The following is a 21,530-nucleotide window of genomic DNA, read 5'->3' as shown; positions in this document are numbered from 1 at the left end:
TACACACAGAGAATAATGGGGATCTCACTTTTTGAAAGCAAAACTGGACACATTATCTGACAAAACCCTTTTTCTTGTTTTGTGATGTTTCTTTCACTGAACACAGTCGGACTTGCCAGTATAGGCTATGTTCATCTCATTAGTATACTGGGTTGCAACATGTTAAGTGAGGAGTGTCGCATCTCTTTATCTATCTAATAACTCCCCCCACCCCCACCCCTGACCTTTATACTGTTTTCAGAACACCAATTCCCTCTCTCATTCTTTCCCAATGTTCAGTCCTCACCAATGCCCTTCGTCCTTCTGGCTTCTATTCAAAATTACTCCGATTACTCTTTGCATTAATATAAACCATAATTGTAAACAAAGTTACAACAGAAGCAGTGATGTACAGCAGTCCTTGAAGTGTTCATTCTCTCTGGGGGCCCTTCACTTCTCACAACACAGAGCAGAGGGGGACAGGGAGAATATTTACTCTACACATAGGTATACATGGCAGACAGGATGAACTGTACAACATAAGAGCAAAATCCTTGAGTAGGCTGAAGCGGAGAGGGACACTGAATGTGTCAGAGAGGGTACTGGCACGTGACCGGAGCAGGGACAACTCAGCCACTGCAGCTGGAGGGAAGGTAAGATGCAAGTGGTCTGGGATAATTGGAAGATGAGGCGATTCTGGTTCGATTTCTTCTATTTTTTTTTTCGGTGAAATAAAAAGGTCATCAGCTGGGAGCAAGAAATGGAAGGGGATGCTGGTGGTCTGAGGGAAGCTGTGAAGTCATCACGCTGGGGTGGGGGTGGAGGGTGACTTGAAGAGGGAACGTGTAATGGGATTTCTAGGCAGGGCACAGACACTCATATACAAACAATTCTACTGAGAGATTGGGGTGAATGTAAATGAAGGGAGGGTGCAGGTCAGAGAATGAGGGTTCCATACCTTACCTTGTACACATTTGGATAAATCCCTCAAGTTAAAGACATAATGGGATTTGGCTGGTGTTGGCAGAAGATCAACACTCATTCTGTTATAAATCTCAACTGCGGCTTCTACAATGTTTGATGCAGTTTGTTTTACAGCTGGTGGGAAGTCACTGAGGAAGCCATTTAAGATGGCCTAGAACCAGAAACAGAATGTGAGGGGGTTAGATTTTTTTTTTAATGCCAAAAATTTATCATCTTTCCAATACTCCAGATCTGATGATGCTTTTTCTAATAATAATCAGAAAGCCGAATGCCAGTGCAAGGGAATATGGGTGATAAAACTCTGCCATTCGCTTCAGAATATGTCCCCGAGAACGGGCTCACTCCTGACTTCTGTGATAGTCCGGTGACACCGGAGCAGCATTTGTATCTGACCAGTGAACTGACCGAACCTACTCTCCACGTAATTTAGACTTCTGCTTCCAGTGGGTCCAGAGGGCCATTGTGGGGTGCCCACACTCATCTGGAAATGAGCTGAGGGCCTCTCTCTGATATTTAGGGTGCTTGACCAACAGCTCCATAGATTTCATCCCCGAGTATGTTTAAAGAGCAACATACTTGTAACTACAACCTGCCCCCCTTCAGCTTCCTGATCTCAGCATACAGCCCTACCCTGTGTTCAGATCAGGAACTCGCAAGTCATATCTCTCCCCGCCCCCCGCACGGGCAAGCTTGAAAGCATGTCTGGAATCTCTCTCCTTCCCAGACATCACCCCCTTCCAGCCCTGACTCTTTCATCCTGGCTTCTTCAGCCCCTCCTTCTCCTACTGGCCTCTCCGCTTCCACGCCTGTGTCCCTTCAGTTACCTTCAGTCAGGGAGATCAGGCACTGCCCTCTCCTGTCCGTCCGGACTCACCCGCCCAGCCCCTCACTTGGCCCTCTTCCTCATTGCTCACTGTGACCTAGCCACACAGACCTAACCACCCAGGCCCTCTCCTCTCCTCAGGGTCTTTGCATAGCTATATCCCACCCACCCTGTTCCTCAGGGCTCTCTGCTGGCAGGGACTTTTTCACTCCTGTGTTCTAGGTTACTTGTCATCTCTTCAGAGAGGCCTTCCCTGACTCCTCCTGTCAGTGTCTCTTATGGCTCTCTCATCTTCTCAGATAACTTGCCACAATCTCGGAGTACATATTTATGAGCTAGCCCGCTGCCCCCAGATGCTTGGGATAATTATTATAGATTTTTAAATAGGTAAATCCCCATCTCAATGGTGATGAAAGGCACCAGAATCTAAGTCAGTCCTTGTGACTTTAGATTTTGGGCTCTCAGATAGGAGGTATTTTAAAATAAACTGAAGTATTTGTTTCAATGAGCCTCCTCATTGAACATTAGTTTTAGCAGGCTATGGGGGCTATCTTTTGAGCTAGCCCCCTCTTGGGCCCCCAACATGAATTCACCATTCTCTGTATGGCCCACATTTTGAGTAGGGGCATCCCAATATATGTAAAATAAAAATTTTACTACCCATATTATATATACGCTTAATATAAAAAAATTAAAATTCTAGTCTTTTTATTCTCCATCCATTGTAAATTTGTATTTACAAATACAGTTATATATATAACCATATTATATAGTTATATGGTATTAATATAATACATATTAGTTCATTTATCCATTTATTATCTGTCTCCATAGTAGAAGCTCCATGAGGACAAGGATGGCATCTTCTTTGTTTAAAATGTAATACCAATGTCTGGCACCTGGTACATGCTCAATAGTATTTCTTTAATAAATGAAATTAAGGGCTACTCAACTGATATTCATCAATTAAAATTAGCATGTCATTCTAGAGTTTACTAAGGACCGCAGCTTGGTCTTCTAGTCAAAGGTCTGGCTTACACGACATATCTGGCAACTTTGAAAAGCAGCTGTTGAGACCACGCACACAAGATAGAGCCAGAATTCCCACGGTTTGGGGGAAGGGTGCTTTAGCATGAGCACACTGTTACTATTTCATGGAGATGCTCATTGGTTTCAATTACTGCTCTTATATCTTTCTAATTAGAAATGACACCTAATTTAATGACAACATTATCAATTTAATTTGTTGTGTGCTGCTTAGTTTACCTTTAGAATGTATAGTGATGCATATTTTTGGTGTATACATTTTCAGTAAGTAAACACTAAGACATGTATGAATGTGTCCCTGCCCCTCTTTGGCTACTTGTCGATTTACCGGCAAAGTCAGCTTCTCCAGCGCAGTCTCATTGTACTTGTATGCCCGCATTACCATTTCTTGCCTCGCGACTGCATTTGCCCGTGTGCCTTCTGTTCCCACGATCTGTTCCTCCCTGTCAATTCTTGTCCCCCAAGGCTCAGCCTTTGTGGTTGGTTATGGTGTGCTCGCTCTCAACGAGCTGCTTCCTGTCCTCTCATCATCCTACTCAGAATAATGCTTTATTGAACACTTCTGCTAAGGAAGCACTTACAGGGCAGGCACAGTTATTTCTCCCATTTAAAGGACGAGGAAGAAGCCCCTTAGGGAGGTTTGTACGGGTGAAGACGTACGGGTGGTTGTTTCTGTCGGAGGTGGCGGTGGTAGCGAGGTGATGGATTCCAGGTCAGGTGCGAGGCTATGGGGGGAGCTGGTCGGGTGTGAGAGGAGCGTAGATGCGGGGGCAGGGGAGTGGACGAGATGTGCGGAGGGCTGAGGGCTGAGCGGCAGGGCCCAAGATACAGCCTTCCTTAAAGGCTTTGGCATCTTTCTGCAGTGCTGAAACTATCTCTGGGGCCGCAGACTCAGAAGGCAGTGATGCCCGTCAGCTGCTGCCCACAGGCCCCTGTGTTTACCTGCTTTCTGCTCTGGAATGGGACAGATGCTCTCCTCAGAAACTCACCGACCTATTCTGATGGGGAGAATTTTCCCCTCTTGCCTAGGTTTAAATTCACACTTACCTGAAAAATCTGCTTCAGACTGTGCTCTGAGGGCAGGGGAAGGCACAGCATGCTGAAGTGTCGGATGAAGCGGGGGGTCACAGGGTTGCGGCCTCCGCCTGGGGGTGCACATGCTGATACAATGGTGACATCCTGGGTGGGAAGAAAGCCATGCGAGTCACCCAGCCAAGCAAGAGACAACAGCTGCCCATACCGGTGGCAGGACGCAGCACCAACACTTTTTTGAGGACCTACCCTGTGACAGCATTACCTTACGTAATTCCTATACATTATGTGACTTAATCCTCACAACCACTCAGGGGATCACTACCGTCACCCTCATTCTGCAGATGAAAAAAATCAAGACCTTGGGTGGTTAAGTGGCTCAAGGTCACTCAGCTAATGCATCTCTTTGTAGAAATACACCTAGGTAAAAATGTAATCTTAAAAAATGGTTAAGAATCTGTATGTTAGGGGGCGCCTACGTGGCTCAGTCGTTAAGTGTCTGCCTGGCTCAGGGCGTGATCCCGGCATTCTGGGATCGAGCCCTGCATCAGGCTCCTCTGCTAGGAGCCTGCTTCTTCCTCTCCCACTCCCCCTGCTTGTGTTCCCTTTCTCGCTGGCTGTGTCTCTCTCTGTCAAATAAATAAATAAAATCTTAAAAAAAAAAAAGAATTTGTATGTTAGGTTAAAAGACACTCGTTCAACAAATATGAAGTATAGTCGATTCTTGTTATTTGTGTTAGTAATGTTCTATAAAATCACTGGANTAAAATCTTAAAAAAAAAAAAAGAATTTGTATGTTAGGTTAAAAAGACACTCGTTCAACAAATATGAAGTATAGTCGATTCTTGTTATTTGTGTTAGTAATGTTCTATAAAATCACTGGAATGCTGAATTAACACACACGGAACCATTGCTCCTGGGGGAACTACAGAGTTACGTTCCTACGAGACGTTGGTCATAACATTTTCAACTGACCAATACGTGATATTGTCCTTGCCTCTGGTCTTGCCTCCTCTTAGACCACCCCTCCCCGGCGGCCAAGGGAATCTTTCCCTAACAGTTCCTCTAGAGCCTGTGCATGTCTTAGAGGATAAATCCACACTCCTTGTCATGGCACCATGGCCCCCTGGGCTGACGTCTGCATCTCCTGCCACTTCAGCACCCACATTCCACAGCACCGTGGTGTTCCACACTCCCTGTTTTGAGATGTAAAATGCTCCCTTCCCTTGCTCTGCCAAGCTCTGACTGCAAAATCTTGTTCCAGCATCATCTCTTCTAGGAACCCTTCTCTCATCCTCAGCCAGTGCCCGCCCTGCCTCCCTCCAGCTTCTCCCCACTCATCAACCTGCATTATAAATGCATGTGCCCATCGACCCCCTGAAGCTGAGCCCTTGGGGAGGTGGGCCTATCTCACTTGTTCCTGAATCTCCCAAAAAAAACAGGGCAAGAATTTAATACAGATCAAATAAATTAACTCACATATGAAAAGCAACAAGGATATAGATCAGAGGTTGAGTTGTGTCCTCCTCTTCCCAATCATATGCTGAAGGCCCAACCCTTGGTATCTCAGAATGTGACTATACTTGGAGATAGGGTCTTTAAAGAGGTAATTAAGCTAAAATGAGGTCATTAGGGTGGGCTCTAGTTCAGTATGACTGGTGTCTTTATAACAAGAGGACATTTGGATACAGAGGGATACAGAGGGAAGATTATGAGAAGATACAGGGAGAACACAGCCATCTATAAGCCAGGGGGGCAAAACCTCAGAAGAAACCAACCCTGCTGACATCTTGATCTCAGACTTCCAGCCTCTACAACTGGGAGACAATAAATTTCTGTTGTTTGAGTCACCCAGTCTGTGTTATTTTGTATGGCAGCCCTAACAAACAAATACACCATCTTTCCTTACTGTTTAAATTTAAACACACAAAGTAATTTAAAACCTAAAGTAACCTGTATGTCTTTCCAAAAGAGTTTGCTTCTGTCATAAAATCCACCAAAATCTTGATACTGCCGAAGTAATTCAATTGGAGGCTGAGAGCCATAGCGATCGAGTCTGGGCATGTTTAAATCATCAACGAAAATCACAACTTGTTTGTTTCCTGGTGCTCCTGGGGAATAAAATGAATTTAATTTAAGAATTAAGATTTGCCATTGGAAAATGTAAGACAAAGCTCAGGTAAGGCTTTGGACTCAGTGAACACCCCGTAGGTTGTAATGCGTTCAGTTCTGACTGAGGAGGGCCCCAGCAGGGAGAGGTGAACAGGGCTAAGACACCCGTACCATCTGGTGGCCCCCCCCTCCTTCACTCGCAGAGGTGCAGGATGACGCCAGCTCTCCAGTCAGATCTGGATCTTTCTCAATCCCAGTCACTGCCACTGTCCTTCCCAACTGTGTGGCCTGGCATGGGGTGAGGAAGGGCATTTTCTTTTCAGAGCAGGAAACAGTAGCGCTCCAAAAGTTTCCTTACATAAATGCCATTGCACCACCTTCCACAGGTAAAACAGGGCTGGGTATTCAGAAGCATCTTGATCGCATCAAAGGGAAATCCAGTATGGTGGAATTTCACAACACTATATTTAACTTAGAGAACATCAATATACACACTAGTCAAAAAAAGAAGAAGAAGAAGAAGAAGAAGAAGTGTAGTGACAGAGAAAAGAGAACCGCCTAAGCAGAGGTGACCCCACCCGCTCTGGCAGTCGGCACATGCCAACAGCGAAGGAACCAAGGCAAACTCAGTGCCCCACTCCATCCTCCAGATCTCAGAAGCCAAGCAGCGGGACAGAAGTGGGGAGGGGCTCAACGAGAATCACTCATAAAGACATGGGTCTCCCACCAGAGAGACTGGCATCCATTGCCCTGTGCCCACCAGAGTAGGAGAAAGGGAACAGAGAGGAGGCAGTAAAGCAGCTGCTCTCCCCACAGCTTGGCACAGAGAGTCCAGTAGACAATGCACAACGTGGAAAGCAGCTGGGCTCGACCTTGCCTCGTACGCCACCCGGCTGTGGGCCGGCCAAGTGGACCCAGGAGCAAGAACTGCAGGATGTACTGCTGGAGGGTGCACCTGAGTGGGGGCTGAGACCCTGATTCCCAACACTAGGGAACCTTCCAATGGGGAGGCCAATGCCTGACCTGGGCACATCTTTTTGGGGAGTCCCTCAGGGAGCTGCTCCTGCAAGCCTGCCACACAGACAGTACCAGCAGGAGAAGCAGGATAATCCACACGGAGGCCCATATAATGCCAGTTAGGGAGAACACTGTCCTGTCCTGTCCTCCTCCCATCTCGATACACCAGAGTCTCCTATAGGGAGGGTCAGGAAGGGCCAAAGGACACCCCCATCCCCCGCTCCAGCTCCAGCACCATGAGCCACAAACCAGGTCCACGACAGAGGAGAGGAAGAGCTTTACATTGGGTTTGGGATCGAAACTTTACATTAGGCCCGACTCAAAATAGCTGCAGGTGACCAGAAAGTTATGCTATTTATCTAAGCAGTTAATATGGGCTGGTGAGGGGGTTCCCACAAAGCCTGGCTGGAAGCACCGACTCAAGAAAACACCTAGACAGTTTCATGCCAATTCCTTGCAGAGTTTGGGTAACTCAGTACACCAGATATAATGTGGTTTGTGTGTTGGTTTGTTTTAAATAAAGGGAAATCAATGTAGGTTTGAAAGCATGCATGGAAAGGGAGAGCCACAGGGAGGCAGAGACTGAAGATGTTCTGAGTTGAAGGTGATGACAGAAATAAACTGCTTGCTTGCTACTGGTAAGATATCTGGATATACAGCACAGGAAAGAATGCCATTCACAGAATCACCTTTACAAACAAATTAAGCAAAGAAAATTTCCATTTGTAATTTTATTACAGGCAGTATTTTCGTGATTATTAGTTTAATAGATAATTTATGTGAGACAAATAAAAATGATCACTCTTACCTAGTATATTTTTTCTTTTCCTTTCCAGTTTTGACTCAATGATCTCTTGTGTTCTTGCAGATGAAGTTTGAGCAGAAAAATTTAGATAAACAGGAACATAGCCGGCTGATTCCTGAATTCTATTCAACAATCCTTTTGCAATGACAGACTTTAAATTAAAAAATATGTTAATATATATATGCGATATATCTTTCAGTTGTCCACATCAGTAATAATCCAGTACAGTGAGTAAGAAACAGGATAAAGGAGATAGGTTAAAGCTAGATCGAAATGTCTACTTTCTTTCTGGAGATTCCATTTAATTATATTTATCAGAGCCAATGAGATATTCTAACCAGCTCTATCTTAGCAAAAGTTTTTATTTTAGTTTTATACCAAAGTCCATCTTGGTTCCTATCCAAGTCAATTTGATAGCACAAGTCCTAGAAGAACCCAAACTTCTTTTAGAAATAACGTAGAGGGGGGAAAAAAGAGAAGAAACAAATGAAATAATTTAGAGGGTCAATAGCGCGTCTCTGTTTATGCGGACTCCCTCCAAGCCAAGAAGACCAAACAATCAATATTTCCCTCTATACTCTGCTTTTTCCAAACTCCATTGTTGTGTCAGGTAGAAGTAAATGGGCAGGAGGGGACAGACTGACATTTATCAACAGTCCATTGGGGACACAAACTGTTCTGACCAATTCCCACCCTAACCTGTGTAGGGGCAGCCTCAGAAATTCCAAGAGATACGACATCAAAGCCCCCAAACCCAAAATGCTGCTCCACAGGGTCCTCTGATTTATGTGGTATTGACCCAAGGATTTGTTCAGGAACTGGCAAACTTTGCAGTAATTCCCAAGATAGATATAGATTCAGCATAATTACATTCTTCCTAAAAATGATCAAAATTCAAAAGAATTTCCTCTGAAAAATAATGTGTTATTTCTGGGGCTTATAATTCTAAGTCCACCATGCCCTCATTTTTGGACAGAACTTCTCGCTCCAGATAGGTTTCCTACCTTGCCAACTCCAGTTATTCCCGTAAACAGCACTGAATGCCTGACTGCCAACAGTTTTTCCATTAGATACCCAAAGCGCACTGTGTCAGTTGTGGGGACAAGCGTTTCAAAAAAAGGAACGTCTCGGCTGTACTTAAAGGTGGGTATGATTCGTTCCCAGGGATCCAGCCGTTTGGTGTCGAAGTCCATGTAAATGCTCCACAGATCGCCAGAACTGGGAAGCTGAAGTAGAAAATCAAATACAGCTTTCAGTAGGATTGCCACGCAGCAACAGAAAAATTCACACATAAACAAAGGCAGTCATAGAATGTGAATGTATTTGGGTTTCTTTTTTCTTTGTAGAGAAATAGTTGTTTAGGTATCAGAGTCCAATACGTATAACCATGCAATACAATGCACAAAAAACATGATATATTGATTATATTAAAACTTTAGATTAGGGGGAGCCTGTTAGACTCTGTCAGTTAAGTGTCTGACCTTGGCTCAGATCATGATCTCAGGGTCCTGGGATTGAGCCCGGTGTTGGGCTCCTCACTCAGCAGGGAGTCTGCCTGTCCCTCTGCCCCCTCCCCCAGCTCGTACTCTCTCACTCTCTTTCTCTCTTTCTCAAATAAATAAAATCTTAAAAAAAAAAAAGACATGTTAGATTAGAATTGTAAAGCATTTTCAATTCAAGTCAACATTCAGGGGCTTACTCCTTGTAGACTACTGTACTTGGTGGTAGAGGCGAATGCTGAATGAGACCCCCGTCTCTGCCTTCAATGACCTTGAAATTCACATGGGGGAACACAAACATATCAGTTAATATTACAGAGAATTAAGATTCCAATGAGTTAGTACATTTACAAAGGCAGGATGACTCATTTCTACTTGCAAGGGAGTTTTACGGTGGTGGCTGGGGATTCAGGAAAGCTTCCAAGGGGTGGTGATGCTATAGTTCAGACCTGAAGGACAAGGAGGAGTGCTATGGGCAAAAAAAAAAAAAATGGGATGGGGAAGGAGGGTGAAGAGAAGGCTGAAGAAACGGCAAGTGCCATGCATACTGGGAAATACAAGAGCAATACGTACAGTGAGAGATGAATCTGGGAACACAGACAGGGCCAGGTTATGAAAACTTCACTTTCTCTCTTTTTTCTTTTTCCTTTTTTCTTAATTTTTAAAAAAAGATCTTATTTATCTATTTGACAGAGAGAGAGAGCACAAGCAGGGGGAGCAGCAGGCAGAGGGAGAGGGTGAAGCAGGCTCCCCACTGAGCAAGGAGCCCGGGTACACGGCTCCATCCCAGGACCCTGAGACCATGACCTGAGCTGAAGGCAGACACTTAACCGACTGAGCCACCCAGGAGCCCTGACTTTTTCTTTACTTAAAAAAAAAAAAAAATTTATTTATTTATTTTAGAGAGACAGAGAGCAAGTGAGAGTGGGGAAAGGGGCAGAGGGAGAGAATATTCAAGCAGACTCCTGCCTCACGGATCCCATGACCCATGAGATCAGGACCTGAGCCAAAACTAAGAGTCAGACGCTCAACCGACTGAGCCACCCAGTTGCCCCAGCTTCACTTCTTAAAGAGCTTGGAGCAAGAATTCAGTGAAGGATTCTAAGCAGGTGGGTGACATGATTAGATTGTATTTCAGAAAGTTCATCTGGCAGCTGTGCAGAACAGTTGTTTCAAGCTCATTTGACAGCAACTCTTAATAAGAAATCCACTTTACATGGTGACCTAGTACATATAAACATATGTGTGTCTGCAAATATGTATAATATTTACCCCTACTGTCTGCAATTCACTCTATTTTCTTTTTCTTTTTTTTTTTTTTAAAGATTTTATTTATTTATTCGACAGAGAGAGAGACAGCCAGCGAGAGAGAACACAAGCAGGGGGGAGTGGGAGAGGAAGAAGCAGGCTCATAGCAGAGGAGCCTGATGCGGGGCTCGATCCCACAATGCCGGGATCACACCCTGAGCCGAAGGCAGACACCTAACCGCTGTGCCACCCAGGTGCCCCTCACTCTATTTTCTATCTTATTCTTTTTTTTTTTTTTTAAAGCTTTTGAGATGTAAGATCTTTTGTCAGATTTTTAAGTGTCCAGTTTCAGGTGTTTTTGCATATGTAAATATCAGTGTAATGACTCCTGGATCATGATGTAGAACTTATTCAGAACCTCAGAATGCTCCTTTCTTCCCCTTCCCCATCAATACGGGCCATACCTCCACTGTCCTCTGAGATAAGTCACTGATCTGTCTACCCTTGTTCTAATACCACACTCTTTATTTACTTGAGTTAGCCCCAGTATACAGAATGGTGCCTACCACATAACAGATTTCTAATAAATATTTGTTGAAATGAATACTGAATGCTTGCTTCAGACCATTTTCTACTGCCCTTTGGTGATCCCAGGTCATTTCTCTTGACCGAAAGGGATCTGTCTGTCTCAAATTCCCAATTGTACTTAAAATGACCCATCCTGTCCAATTATGATACAATCATCTTGGGGATCCAGAAGGGTTTCATATCTACTAGAAGGTCCTAATCCACAGAGCTCAGATTCTTAGAGAATTTTTTTCTTCTTTTGCTAACGTTTTACTTTTCTATAATTTAAAACTTAAAGAAAAGTTAAAAGAACAGTGCAAAGTACTCTATATATTCTTTATCTAAATTAACTGGTTGTTCACATTTTCCCCCCTTTGCTTTATTACTGCTTTTTCTACTCTGTGAGAGTTAACTATACACTCTTCCACCTTACTCTAAATAACTGAGTGTGCATTTCCTAAAGAACAAGAATGTGTTCTTATATAATCACAGTAAAATAAAGTCAGAAAGCTGAATAGTGATATGTTATTACCGAATTTACATTCCAAGTTCAAATATTGCCAGTGTTTTTAATAATGCCGCTTAAGCTATAATTTCCCCAGTCTAAGATCCAATACAGGATAATGCATTGTATTTAGTTTCATCTCTTAAGTCTCATCATCTGGAATAGTTCCTCAGCTTTCCTTGTCTCCCATGACAGACACTGCTGGAGAATATAGGGCAGTTTATTTTATAGAATGCTCTTCAATTTGGGTATTCCAGGTGTATTCCCATAATTAGATTCAGGTCGTGCATGTTTGAAAGGAGTACTACACAAGTGAGGTTGTGTCCTCAGTGCTCTGTATCAAGAGGCACCGGATTGTCCTAATACTGATGAGATTAAATTGATTTCTTAAAGTAGTGTCTGCAAGGTTTCTTTACTATAACAATACTGTTTTTCTCTTTGTAATTAATCAATAATTTGTAGGAGATACTTTGACACTATGTAAATTTGTTTGTCATCAAGCCTTCACCCACTAGTTTAAGCATCCATTGATGATTCTTGCCTAAATCAATTATCACTATGATGGCTGCAAAGTAATGACTTTCTAACTCTATCTAATTTCTCCTATATAGATTAAATGGCATTCTTCTGTGAGAAGGTGTTCTTCCTTCTCCCCCATTTACTTATTTATTCAGGTATATTTCTGTTATGAGTACCAACTCATAGATTTTTATTTCATGCAAAGGCTTGTAATCTCATACTATTATTATTTATTTTGATGTTCAAATCTGTTCAAATTTGGTCAGTGGGAGTCCCTCAAACTGGCTGCTGTGTTCTTTTGACATGTGTGATCATTCTTTGAGCACTTCTTTGCTACCTGCCATAAGAAGATGTTCTAGGCTCATTTTGTACTTTCCCCTGTCCTACTCCTGGATTCAGCTATTTAATTAAGGAGGTTTGGTTCCCTTTCATGGAGAACAGTATTTAGAAATTAACATACTAGGTATGCTCATTGCTCTTGAGGAGTCCTTTCTTCTAGTTCCTAACAGTACACAGAACTATGAAATTTATGTACGTATGCATATATGTATTAATTTTCATATATGTATATACATTTTTTGATCTATGAGTACCAAGACTTCCAATTCCAATGCATGAAAACAGGTGTCTTCTAATCTCTCCCCTTCCATATTTGTAAATCCTTTTTCTAACTGTGAGAACATTATCCTCAACATATTTATTCATTTGCTCAATCTTAGAATGTATAGAAAGTAATTTCTGAATTGTCAAACCATAACACCGTGAAAAATAAATGTACTAACTAGAATTCAATATTTGTTTATGGTAGGGAGTTTTTATATTCTTTTATACCTTACTTTCTTCATATGGCTGGGAGAGGATTCTTAAAAATTTTAATACAATAAATACTATCTATGGTTTAAAAAAGTGAATAATTTTAGAAACTCTTTTAGCGAAGGATTTTTATTTGCAGTAGAACTAAGTTTCAAAATTTTAGACTTGAAATTTCATTTTAATGATTCAGAGTTATTATGTTAAAATGAAATTTATTTGGCTCTTACCCTGGCATCAGGATTATCATCGAATTGTGTTCTAATAAACGTATCAAAAGAATCCCAGTAGTTTTCAGTTAGATTACCACCCAAAGACCATAAATAACAGAATACAAAAGTCTGACATAGCATTGTATTCAGTTTTGCTTGTTCCTGAAAGAACAAAGAAAAAGAATTTTAGTATTTTATCTGTTAACATAAAGAATCCTTAAATTGCAAAGCCTGAAGATTGTTGTCTTTTGTCTAGACTCATGCATTTTTAAAAAGGGTACAGTATATGTTTCTTATAGTTGACTCAATAGTTAACAGAGCAATGTTTTATACTAGTACAAGAAAATGAATGGCAAAGGGTATGTAGGGAAAAAAGCTCAAGGTTGTCTTTCAGTGGACTATTATCACTTTGTTTATATCTGCATGAAGGTATTTAAGCAGCTGCTAAACAGGCACATACTGGGAATGTGTTGCAGAATGTGTTGCAAACCAGGGAATTTAAACACTGAGTACAAGCGTAAACTATAGGTTCACTCACATTCCTTCCAATTTTGAGATTCTATGCATCTATTCACAATCATTACTCCCCTAAAAAATTAACCTGAAAATCAAATGATCATTTTACAGAGAATTTAGTTATCTATTTGCAAAGCATCTATACAACAATCTCATTTTACTAACTTTAGAAGCTAACTCACTCCTAGCAGTGAGAAAAACCTTTCATACCATTGTCAAATTAACTCCATCCTTCCCAAGTATCAAAGACTGCAATAAGCAACAGAGTGTAGTAACTTTGCTGATGTCCACTTGTGGGATTGCTTGGCCACATTTTTTATTGATAAAATATAAACCATCATCAACATAACGTTGGAAAAGTTTCAATATATATTCTTGGGTTTCCTCATTGAGCTGAAAATCATACAAACATAATATTTCAGTAAGACCAGATGAAATATGTAATTAAATTTAGAAATGGGTTAGTTTAAATCTGTGTATTACAATATATTCTGTGACTTTTAGATTAAAGGGTATAAACATCACAAGATATGAAACAAATTGAAATTTTTTAAAAAATCTATGATTTGGAAGAGACATATGGAGGAGATTCTGGGTAGTGAACAATGTCCTACATCTTGATCTGGTAATGGGTACACAGGTGTTTATTTTATAATCATTTGTTACCTGTCAATATATATTTCATGCAGGCTTATAATTAAGAACAATTAAAAATGAGAAACATAAAAACAGCAATTTAAATATCAATGTAAGGAGAAGGAATAATTTCCAAAGTTTTAAAAAGAATGTAGCCCCTCTCACCATTCCTATTTAACATTGTACTGGAAGTCTTAGCTAATGCAGTAGGGCAATAAAAGGAGATAAAGAGTACAAAGACTGGGAAGGAAGAAAAAAAATGTCTTTGTTCACGATGACATGATTGTCTATGTAGAAAATGACTAAGAATTGACCCCAAACTCCTGGAACTAATAAGCACTTATAGCAAGGTTACAGGATACAAGGTTAAGATAGAGAAGTCAATTGCTTTCCTATATACCAGCAATGAATAATTGGAATTTGAAATGGAAAATATAACACCATTTATATTAGCACAAAAAATGAAATACTCAGGTATAATTCCAACAAAATATGTGCAAGAGCTAAATAAGGAAAACTACAAGACTCTGATGAAAGAAGATAGAGATGACTAAGTAAACAGAAAGATATACAATGTGTATGGACGGCGAGATCAAATATTGTAAAAATGTCAGCACTTCCTAACTTGATCCATAGATTCACCGTAGTCTGAATCAAAACACAAGCAGGTTATTTTGTGCGTATCAGCAAACTGATTATAAAGTTTATACGGAGAGGTAAAATACCCAAAATAGTCAGCACATTGTTGAAGGACAAAGTTGGAAGACTGACATTATCTGACTTCAGGAATTACTAAAAATCTACGGTAATCAAGACAGTGTGATACTGGCAAAAGAACAGGCACATAGGTCAATGGAACAGAGCAGAGAGCCCAGAGATAGACCCATAGAAATGTAGTCAACTGATCTATGACAAAGGAACAAAGGCAATCCAATGGAGAAGGGATGATGTTTTCAACATATGGTGTTGGAAAAACTGGACATCCACATGCAAAAAAATATGGATGTAGACACCGATATTACACCTTTCAGAAAAATTAACTCAAAATAGATCACAGACCTAAATGTAAAAAGCAAAATTATAAAACTTCTAGAAGATAACAGATAAGAAAATCTGGGTGACCTTAGGTTTGGAAATGGGTTTCAGATACAATGCCAAAAGCTGAATCCATGAAAGAAAATGTGATAAGTTGGACTTCATTAAAATTACAAACTTGTGTTCTGTGAAAGATTGTTAAGAGAATGTAAACACAAGCCAGGCTGGGAGAAAATTTTTACAAAATACATACTTGACAAAGAACTTGTATCCCAAAAATTACAAAGAACTCATAAAACTCAAAAAAAGGAAACAACCCAATAAAAAATGAGCAAGATTTGAATAGGCACCTCACAAAAGGAGATATACAGATGCCAAATAAGCATATGAAAAGGCACTTGTGATCACATATTAGAGAAATGCACATTAAAACAACGAGATATACCTATTAGAATGGCGAAAATCTAAAACACCAATATCACCAAGTGATGGTGAGGATGTGCAGCAAGAATTCTCATTCATCGCTGGTGGGAATGCAAAACGGTACAGCACTTTGGAAGACAAACTGGCAGTTTCTTATAAAGCTAAATTAAATTTTAGCACATGATCCAGCAATCAGACTCCTAGGTATCTTACCCAAATGAACTGAAAACTTATGTCTACACAAAAACCTGCACACAGATGTTTTTAGGAGCTTTCTTCGTAACTGCCAAAACCTGGAAGCAATCAAGATGTCCTTCAGCAGGTAAAGGGATAAACTTGGTAAATCCACACAATGGAATTTATCCAGAACCAAAAAGAAATGAGCTATCAAGCCATAGAAAGACATAGAGGAAACTTAAAAACATATTATTAAGTGAAAGAAGCGAATCTGAAAAAGCTACATACCGTATGATTCCAATTACATGACATTCTGGAGAAGGCAAAACTATGGAAACAGTAAAAAGATCAGTGGTTGCCAGGGGTTGGGAGGGGGTATGGATGAATGAATAGGTAGAGCACAGATTTTAAGTCAGTGAAACTATTATGTATAATATTGTAAGGGTGGATACATGACATTATACATTTGTCAAAACCCACAGAATTGTACAACTCAGAAAGTGAACCCTAATGTAACCTATGCACTCTGTTAGTAGTAATGTATCAGTAATGTTTTGTCAATTTTAACAACTCAGTTTTAACAGATGTACCACACCAATGGAGGATGTTAATAGGAAAAACTATGTTTGGAGGAGAAGGAATATATGATAATGCTCTGTATTTTCCATTAAACTTTTCTATAAACCTAAAAGTGCCCTAAGTAAAACAGCCTATTAATTTAAAAAAAAAAGTAAATTTGGGTAGTTTTAAAATCTTGTGGTAGTTCATGATATAGTCTCAATTCTGAAAGTTATTTTCTTTAATAATGTACTCTGAAACTAGAACATATTATTGTTCAAATGTTGATGCCTAAGAATGAAGAAAGCAATAGTTTTGTGATTCATCTTTGGGGGGGAGGCAGAAAGATGACTCTCTCTGGAGAGAGAGTATGGAGTGGGGGCTGGGATGGGTCACAACACTTCAAAAGATCCCTTGTTAAGCTAAGGCAAAGAGAACTCTTATTTTAGAAGGGAGAGGGTGCAGAAGGTGATATAGACCTGACTTGTCCCATATACTAACGTGGAATATTTCCTCTGAGGTTAAAATACATCTGGGTCATAGACCTAAGATTGGGTGAGAGGGAAACTGGTTTTCTTCTCTCTCAGAGGTGTTAGGGGCTCCTACAATCTAAAAACAATGACAGTGCCTAGACTGAAATGTTCTTTTTCTTCACTGTGATTCCCTCCCATGATCCCAAGCCTTCTGGAAAGTCTTTTGTTAATGCCCCAGCCTGTTCTAGCTGTGTTTGGGGGACTTATGGAAGCAGTTTGTGTTTGTACGGGAGGGGAACCAATCTGGGGAGAAGCCAGACAGAGTGGGCAGGAATTGAGTGGCTAGGCAGCTTGGCAGGCAGAGGTAACAGATAACGCGGACAGATTCGGGGGGATATAAGCATTTCTGGAGGAGCTCAAGAATTCTTAGGGAGAGGCACTAGGTACAATGCTGGAATTCCCTCCAAGAAGCACAATGAGGTCTCTTGACTTACTGCAGTTTGGGCATGCCAGGGCCCCCATCCTGACAGACGGATATGTTGTGCCGTATCTGGTTGCACTTACTTTTTTAGAAATACTCTGCATCCACGTTTTAACATAAGGCATCCACTTCAGTTCTTCAGGGTCCACAAACACCATTCCACATCGACTGACTGTCGCAGGAGAGGCAACCCTTAGATCTTGCACCTAAAATTGAAGGAAGTTGAACAAAAAAATAGCTAATAATACTTCTGAATTCATCTACCTTCAGTGTTAATGGATCCCATGTTTAAACTTAACACTGAAAGGCTTTGTATGAAAGGGAGAGAGACAGCCTTAAGTAATCAAAACTGGAGGAGGAAAGATAAGTGAGGCATAAGGTAAAAAAAACCCATAAAAGGATAATGTCAAATCCTTATGGGAGGGTGGAGTTATTTCTTTTTCCTCCTCTTTGCTTTTACCTTCTTTACTTTTCCATTTTTATATCTCATACCTAGCTAAATACCTAGCACATAGTAGGCATTCAATCCATGTTTGATGAATGGGTACAGCAGGGGTGGTATCTTCCAGAATATTTTATAGCTGTATTAGGTCCATATTCCTTTTCTAATCCCTTCACCAAATATTCATACCACAGAGAGATAATTTATTCATAGTAAATATAACTGGTTTTTTTAACTTAGAAAGCATTTCAAATCATGTAACACCATCAATATATTTATTAACTATCTCTAAAAGAAAGGAAACAAGTGCTGAGGAAGATAGAATGTATTGTATTTCCTGTTCCTACAGAAACAGGAATATTTGAGAGTCTTTGGTTCTCAGGATGTACACTCTACTATAAAAGGACAATTTGATAAGGGTGTCAACAATTTAGTATGTAAACAAAACAACAAGCCTTACAGATAGTAGATGATATATCAGCAAGAAAAAAAACTGATGATGGCATGCCAATCTAATGAACGATTTCACTCCACAGTAAGGCATATCTATTTACCTCAAAAAGCATGTGGATTTGAGGTGTGAGTTTGATCCTCTCACTGTTCGCCAGACAAAGCATCTTGTTATCATCCAACACCGTATTCATATTTTCAATCCAAAGAGCATCCACGGGCCCGTCACTGATGATCCATTTATGGTCTTCTGAAGTGTCATTCACAGCTGCTCGGACACTTAGTGCCATCAAACCATCTTTCCACTCCAAGGTTATGTTATTAACTTCGCCATATAATTCACCCATTGTAATTGATTTAGGATTAAGAACGTATGTTTTAACTGGTTGGTAAAACGGATTGTCTATACCAAGTTTTCGCAAATTCCCTAAAGTTTCTGCTAGTATTTGGTAAACTGTGGTCTTGCCACCTCCTGTTGGCCCGACTAACATCACACCATGTCTTACCAGCATAGTTTCATAGAACTGTATCACTTTTTTAACCATACATGTCTCAGGCTGAAGATTCTGTCTATTCATGACATCTATAATTGTTGACTGCAATATACCATAATCATGTTCTGGAATTTGGACTCCAGGAAAAAGATCAGATATGATTCCACTGAAAAAACAAAAACAAAATCATTGGTCATTGATATTTCCCAATATTTATTACAATTAATTTATTACAATCATTGATTACAATGAGTCTTATTTTTCCCCTTAATCTTTTCTTCTGAACATGCACAGTACTAGTTTGTCCTATGTATTATACCAGAATCTAACATTTCTCTGATATTGTGTATGATTTTTTTTGTTTCCTGGACAGTTCTTAAGTATATTGGGAGCTTTTTGAGGTAAGGACTATCTCTTATGTTTTTGTATTGTCCACAGTACATGGCATAGTATCAAACATACAGAAAGTGATGAGTTTATCAGTTTATTTTTAAAATTATACCTATATTTCAACTTTTTCCTAAAGCATTTATGCATGCTTATTACTGTATAGATATTCAGAAAAATAAGAGGGAAATAGAAATAGAAACTAATAGTAGGTTAAAAAAAGGGAATAAAGGAAAAATTAACTGTTTCTGTGAGGAGCAGATAATATGGGATATTTCTATGGGTAAAAAAGAAGCTAAATCCCCACCTCACACCATATACACAAATACATTTGTTATATAATAAAGGTTTCAGTATAAAATGACAACAAAAATACTAAATGAAAATATAACATGTATTTTGCAACACTGTGGTTAAGAAGATCTTTCTTTTTATTTAATTTATTTATTTAAAAATTAGGGGTGTCTGGGTGGCTCAGTTGGTTAAGCATGTGCCTTCAGCTCAGGTCATGATCCCAGGGTCCTAGGATTGAGCCCCACATTAGGACATCCTGCTCAGTGGGGAGTCTGCTTCTCCCTCTGCCCCTCCCCTGTTCATGCTATCTCCCTCTCTCAAATAAATAAATAAAATCTTCAAAAAAATATAAATTTTAGTTAGTTAACATACAGGGCAATATTGGTTTCTGGAGTAGAATTCAGTGATTCATCACTTACATACAACACCCAATGCTCATCAAAACAACTGCCCTCTTTAATACCCATCACCCATCTAGCCCATCTAAGAAGGTCTTTCTAAGGAAGACAAGAAATCTACAACTGTTATTTAAAAAGTTGGTAAATGAAAAAATAAAAATAAACAAGCAAAAAACCCACAAACTTGTGTGAGATAAAAGGCTTTAGAAAAGTATTTCTAATTTTTATACCAGATAAAGTTTATGATTTCCTATAAGTCAATAAGAAAAAGAGCACAACAGAAAATGCTCTAAAAATAATAAATATAAATGACTAATGAACACAAGAAATAATGCTCAGTGGCACTAAGAATTAAAGAAATGCATATTAAAATAGCATATGACTTTTGGTCACTCTCTAAAACATGTAAAAGGAAATAGGTATTGTCATAGAATCATTTATATAAATGCAAATATCTTTGGACAACATCTTAATAGAATCAATCTAAATTAAAAATACCCATACTCCATAAAACATAGGAAATTTACTAGAATCTCATTTATAGAAGTATCACGGGTGTGCAAAGATAAATGTATAGGAATTTTCATCATTGTGTTCTGCCAAAAGGGAGTAGACGTGTGTTGTGTAAATCAGAAGATCTGACAGAGGACAAGAGCAAAGGGAACTCCAGCATAGTCATAAATGGACATCCCAGGATGATCAGTGTGCACCAGGGTAATGGGCAAGCAATCCAGATTAGAGCAGGAGGACAGACGGCTCCAAGGAGACAAATTTGATAGAATGTTTTATATAATCGAAGGTTGTTTTTTTTTTTTAAAGGAGATTTACACATACAGTAGGTACAGAATTAAACAATAAAAACTAAGATAACTGACAAATGTGGGGAAAAGAAAATAAAACAAAGGAAATGTAGCTCAGCTGTGGATACTATTTATATAGCTGCAATAAATTATGGGAACCCTGGACATTTAGCTCCAGTTAGATTGCAATGTAACTGCGGCGGGGGCGGGGGGGGTTGGAGGGGAAGAGGTGCATGTGCATATCCTCACTCCCATTTACTAACTCTATAGAGCATACCTAAAACTGAAAAGTCAAGAAATGGCATAAACATGGTACTAAAAAATATGGAGGGAAATAACAAAACAAACAAAAGAATTGAAAAATGATTGTGTTTAGGAAGTGGGAGTTGGTAAAGGGCATGGAGCTACTGTTTCTCATGAGACTAATTTATGATACTTTTTACAACTACAAACATGTATGACTTGGATAAACATAAAATTTAATAGTAAAAGTAGAAACAGATAAAGTCCTCACATTTATGTTAAGCCCCAAGTCAGATTTTTTGGGGTCAGGAATTTCTCTTAGGTCAGGAACTTGTAACTAATTTGCATAACTAATTTGTATAACACACAGCCTAGTGACCAATATTGTGAAAAAAAGAAATGATTGATGCTTAAAATTAGGATCTTTATTTTAAGCCAGCATTTTTTTAAACTGTAATAATATCTCCAGAAAAGATGAGGGTGTTATTACCTTGTTAGAGACAGACATAACTGAAGAGAAGACTATTCTTTACCTCTACATAACAGCTATGCCTTATTCTGTAA

At 39.7% G+C, this 21,530-nt stretch overlaps 1 protein-coding gene across 1 annotated transcript in view; it reads right to left on the bottom strand.

The window, feature by feature from the left end:
* The window catches only part of DNAH6 (dynein axonemal heavy chain 6), a 207,358-nt gene that overhangs the window by 91,311 nt on the left and 94,517 nt on the right, over positions 1-21,530 (bottom strand). The window contains 9 exon segments of the mRNA XM_034659452.1: positions 943-1,114; positions 3,881-4,012; positions 5,819-5,976; positions 7,803-7,950; positions 8,804-9,025; positions 13,178-13,321; positions 13,886-14,068; positions 17,542-17,664; positions 18,455-19,010. Of these exon segments, the coding sequence (XP_034515343.1) occupies positions 943-1,114; positions 3,881-4,012; positions 5,819-5,976; positions 7,803-7,950; positions 8,804-9,025; positions 13,178-13,321; positions 13,886-14,068; positions 17,542-17,664; positions 18,455-19,010 (1,838 nt within the window).

Source organism: Ailuropoda melanoleuca, chromosome 4 (genome assembly GCF_002007445.2).
Source record: "Ailuropoda melanoleuca isolate Jingjing chromosome 4, ASM200744v2, whole genome shotgun sequence".
Classification (NCBI taxonomy): Eukaryota; Metazoa; Chordata; class Mammalia; order Carnivora; family Ursidae; genus Ailuropoda; species Ailuropoda melanoleuca.
Note: the sequence above shows the minus strand (reverse complement) of the source record. Positions and strands in the feature narration are given on the sequence as shown.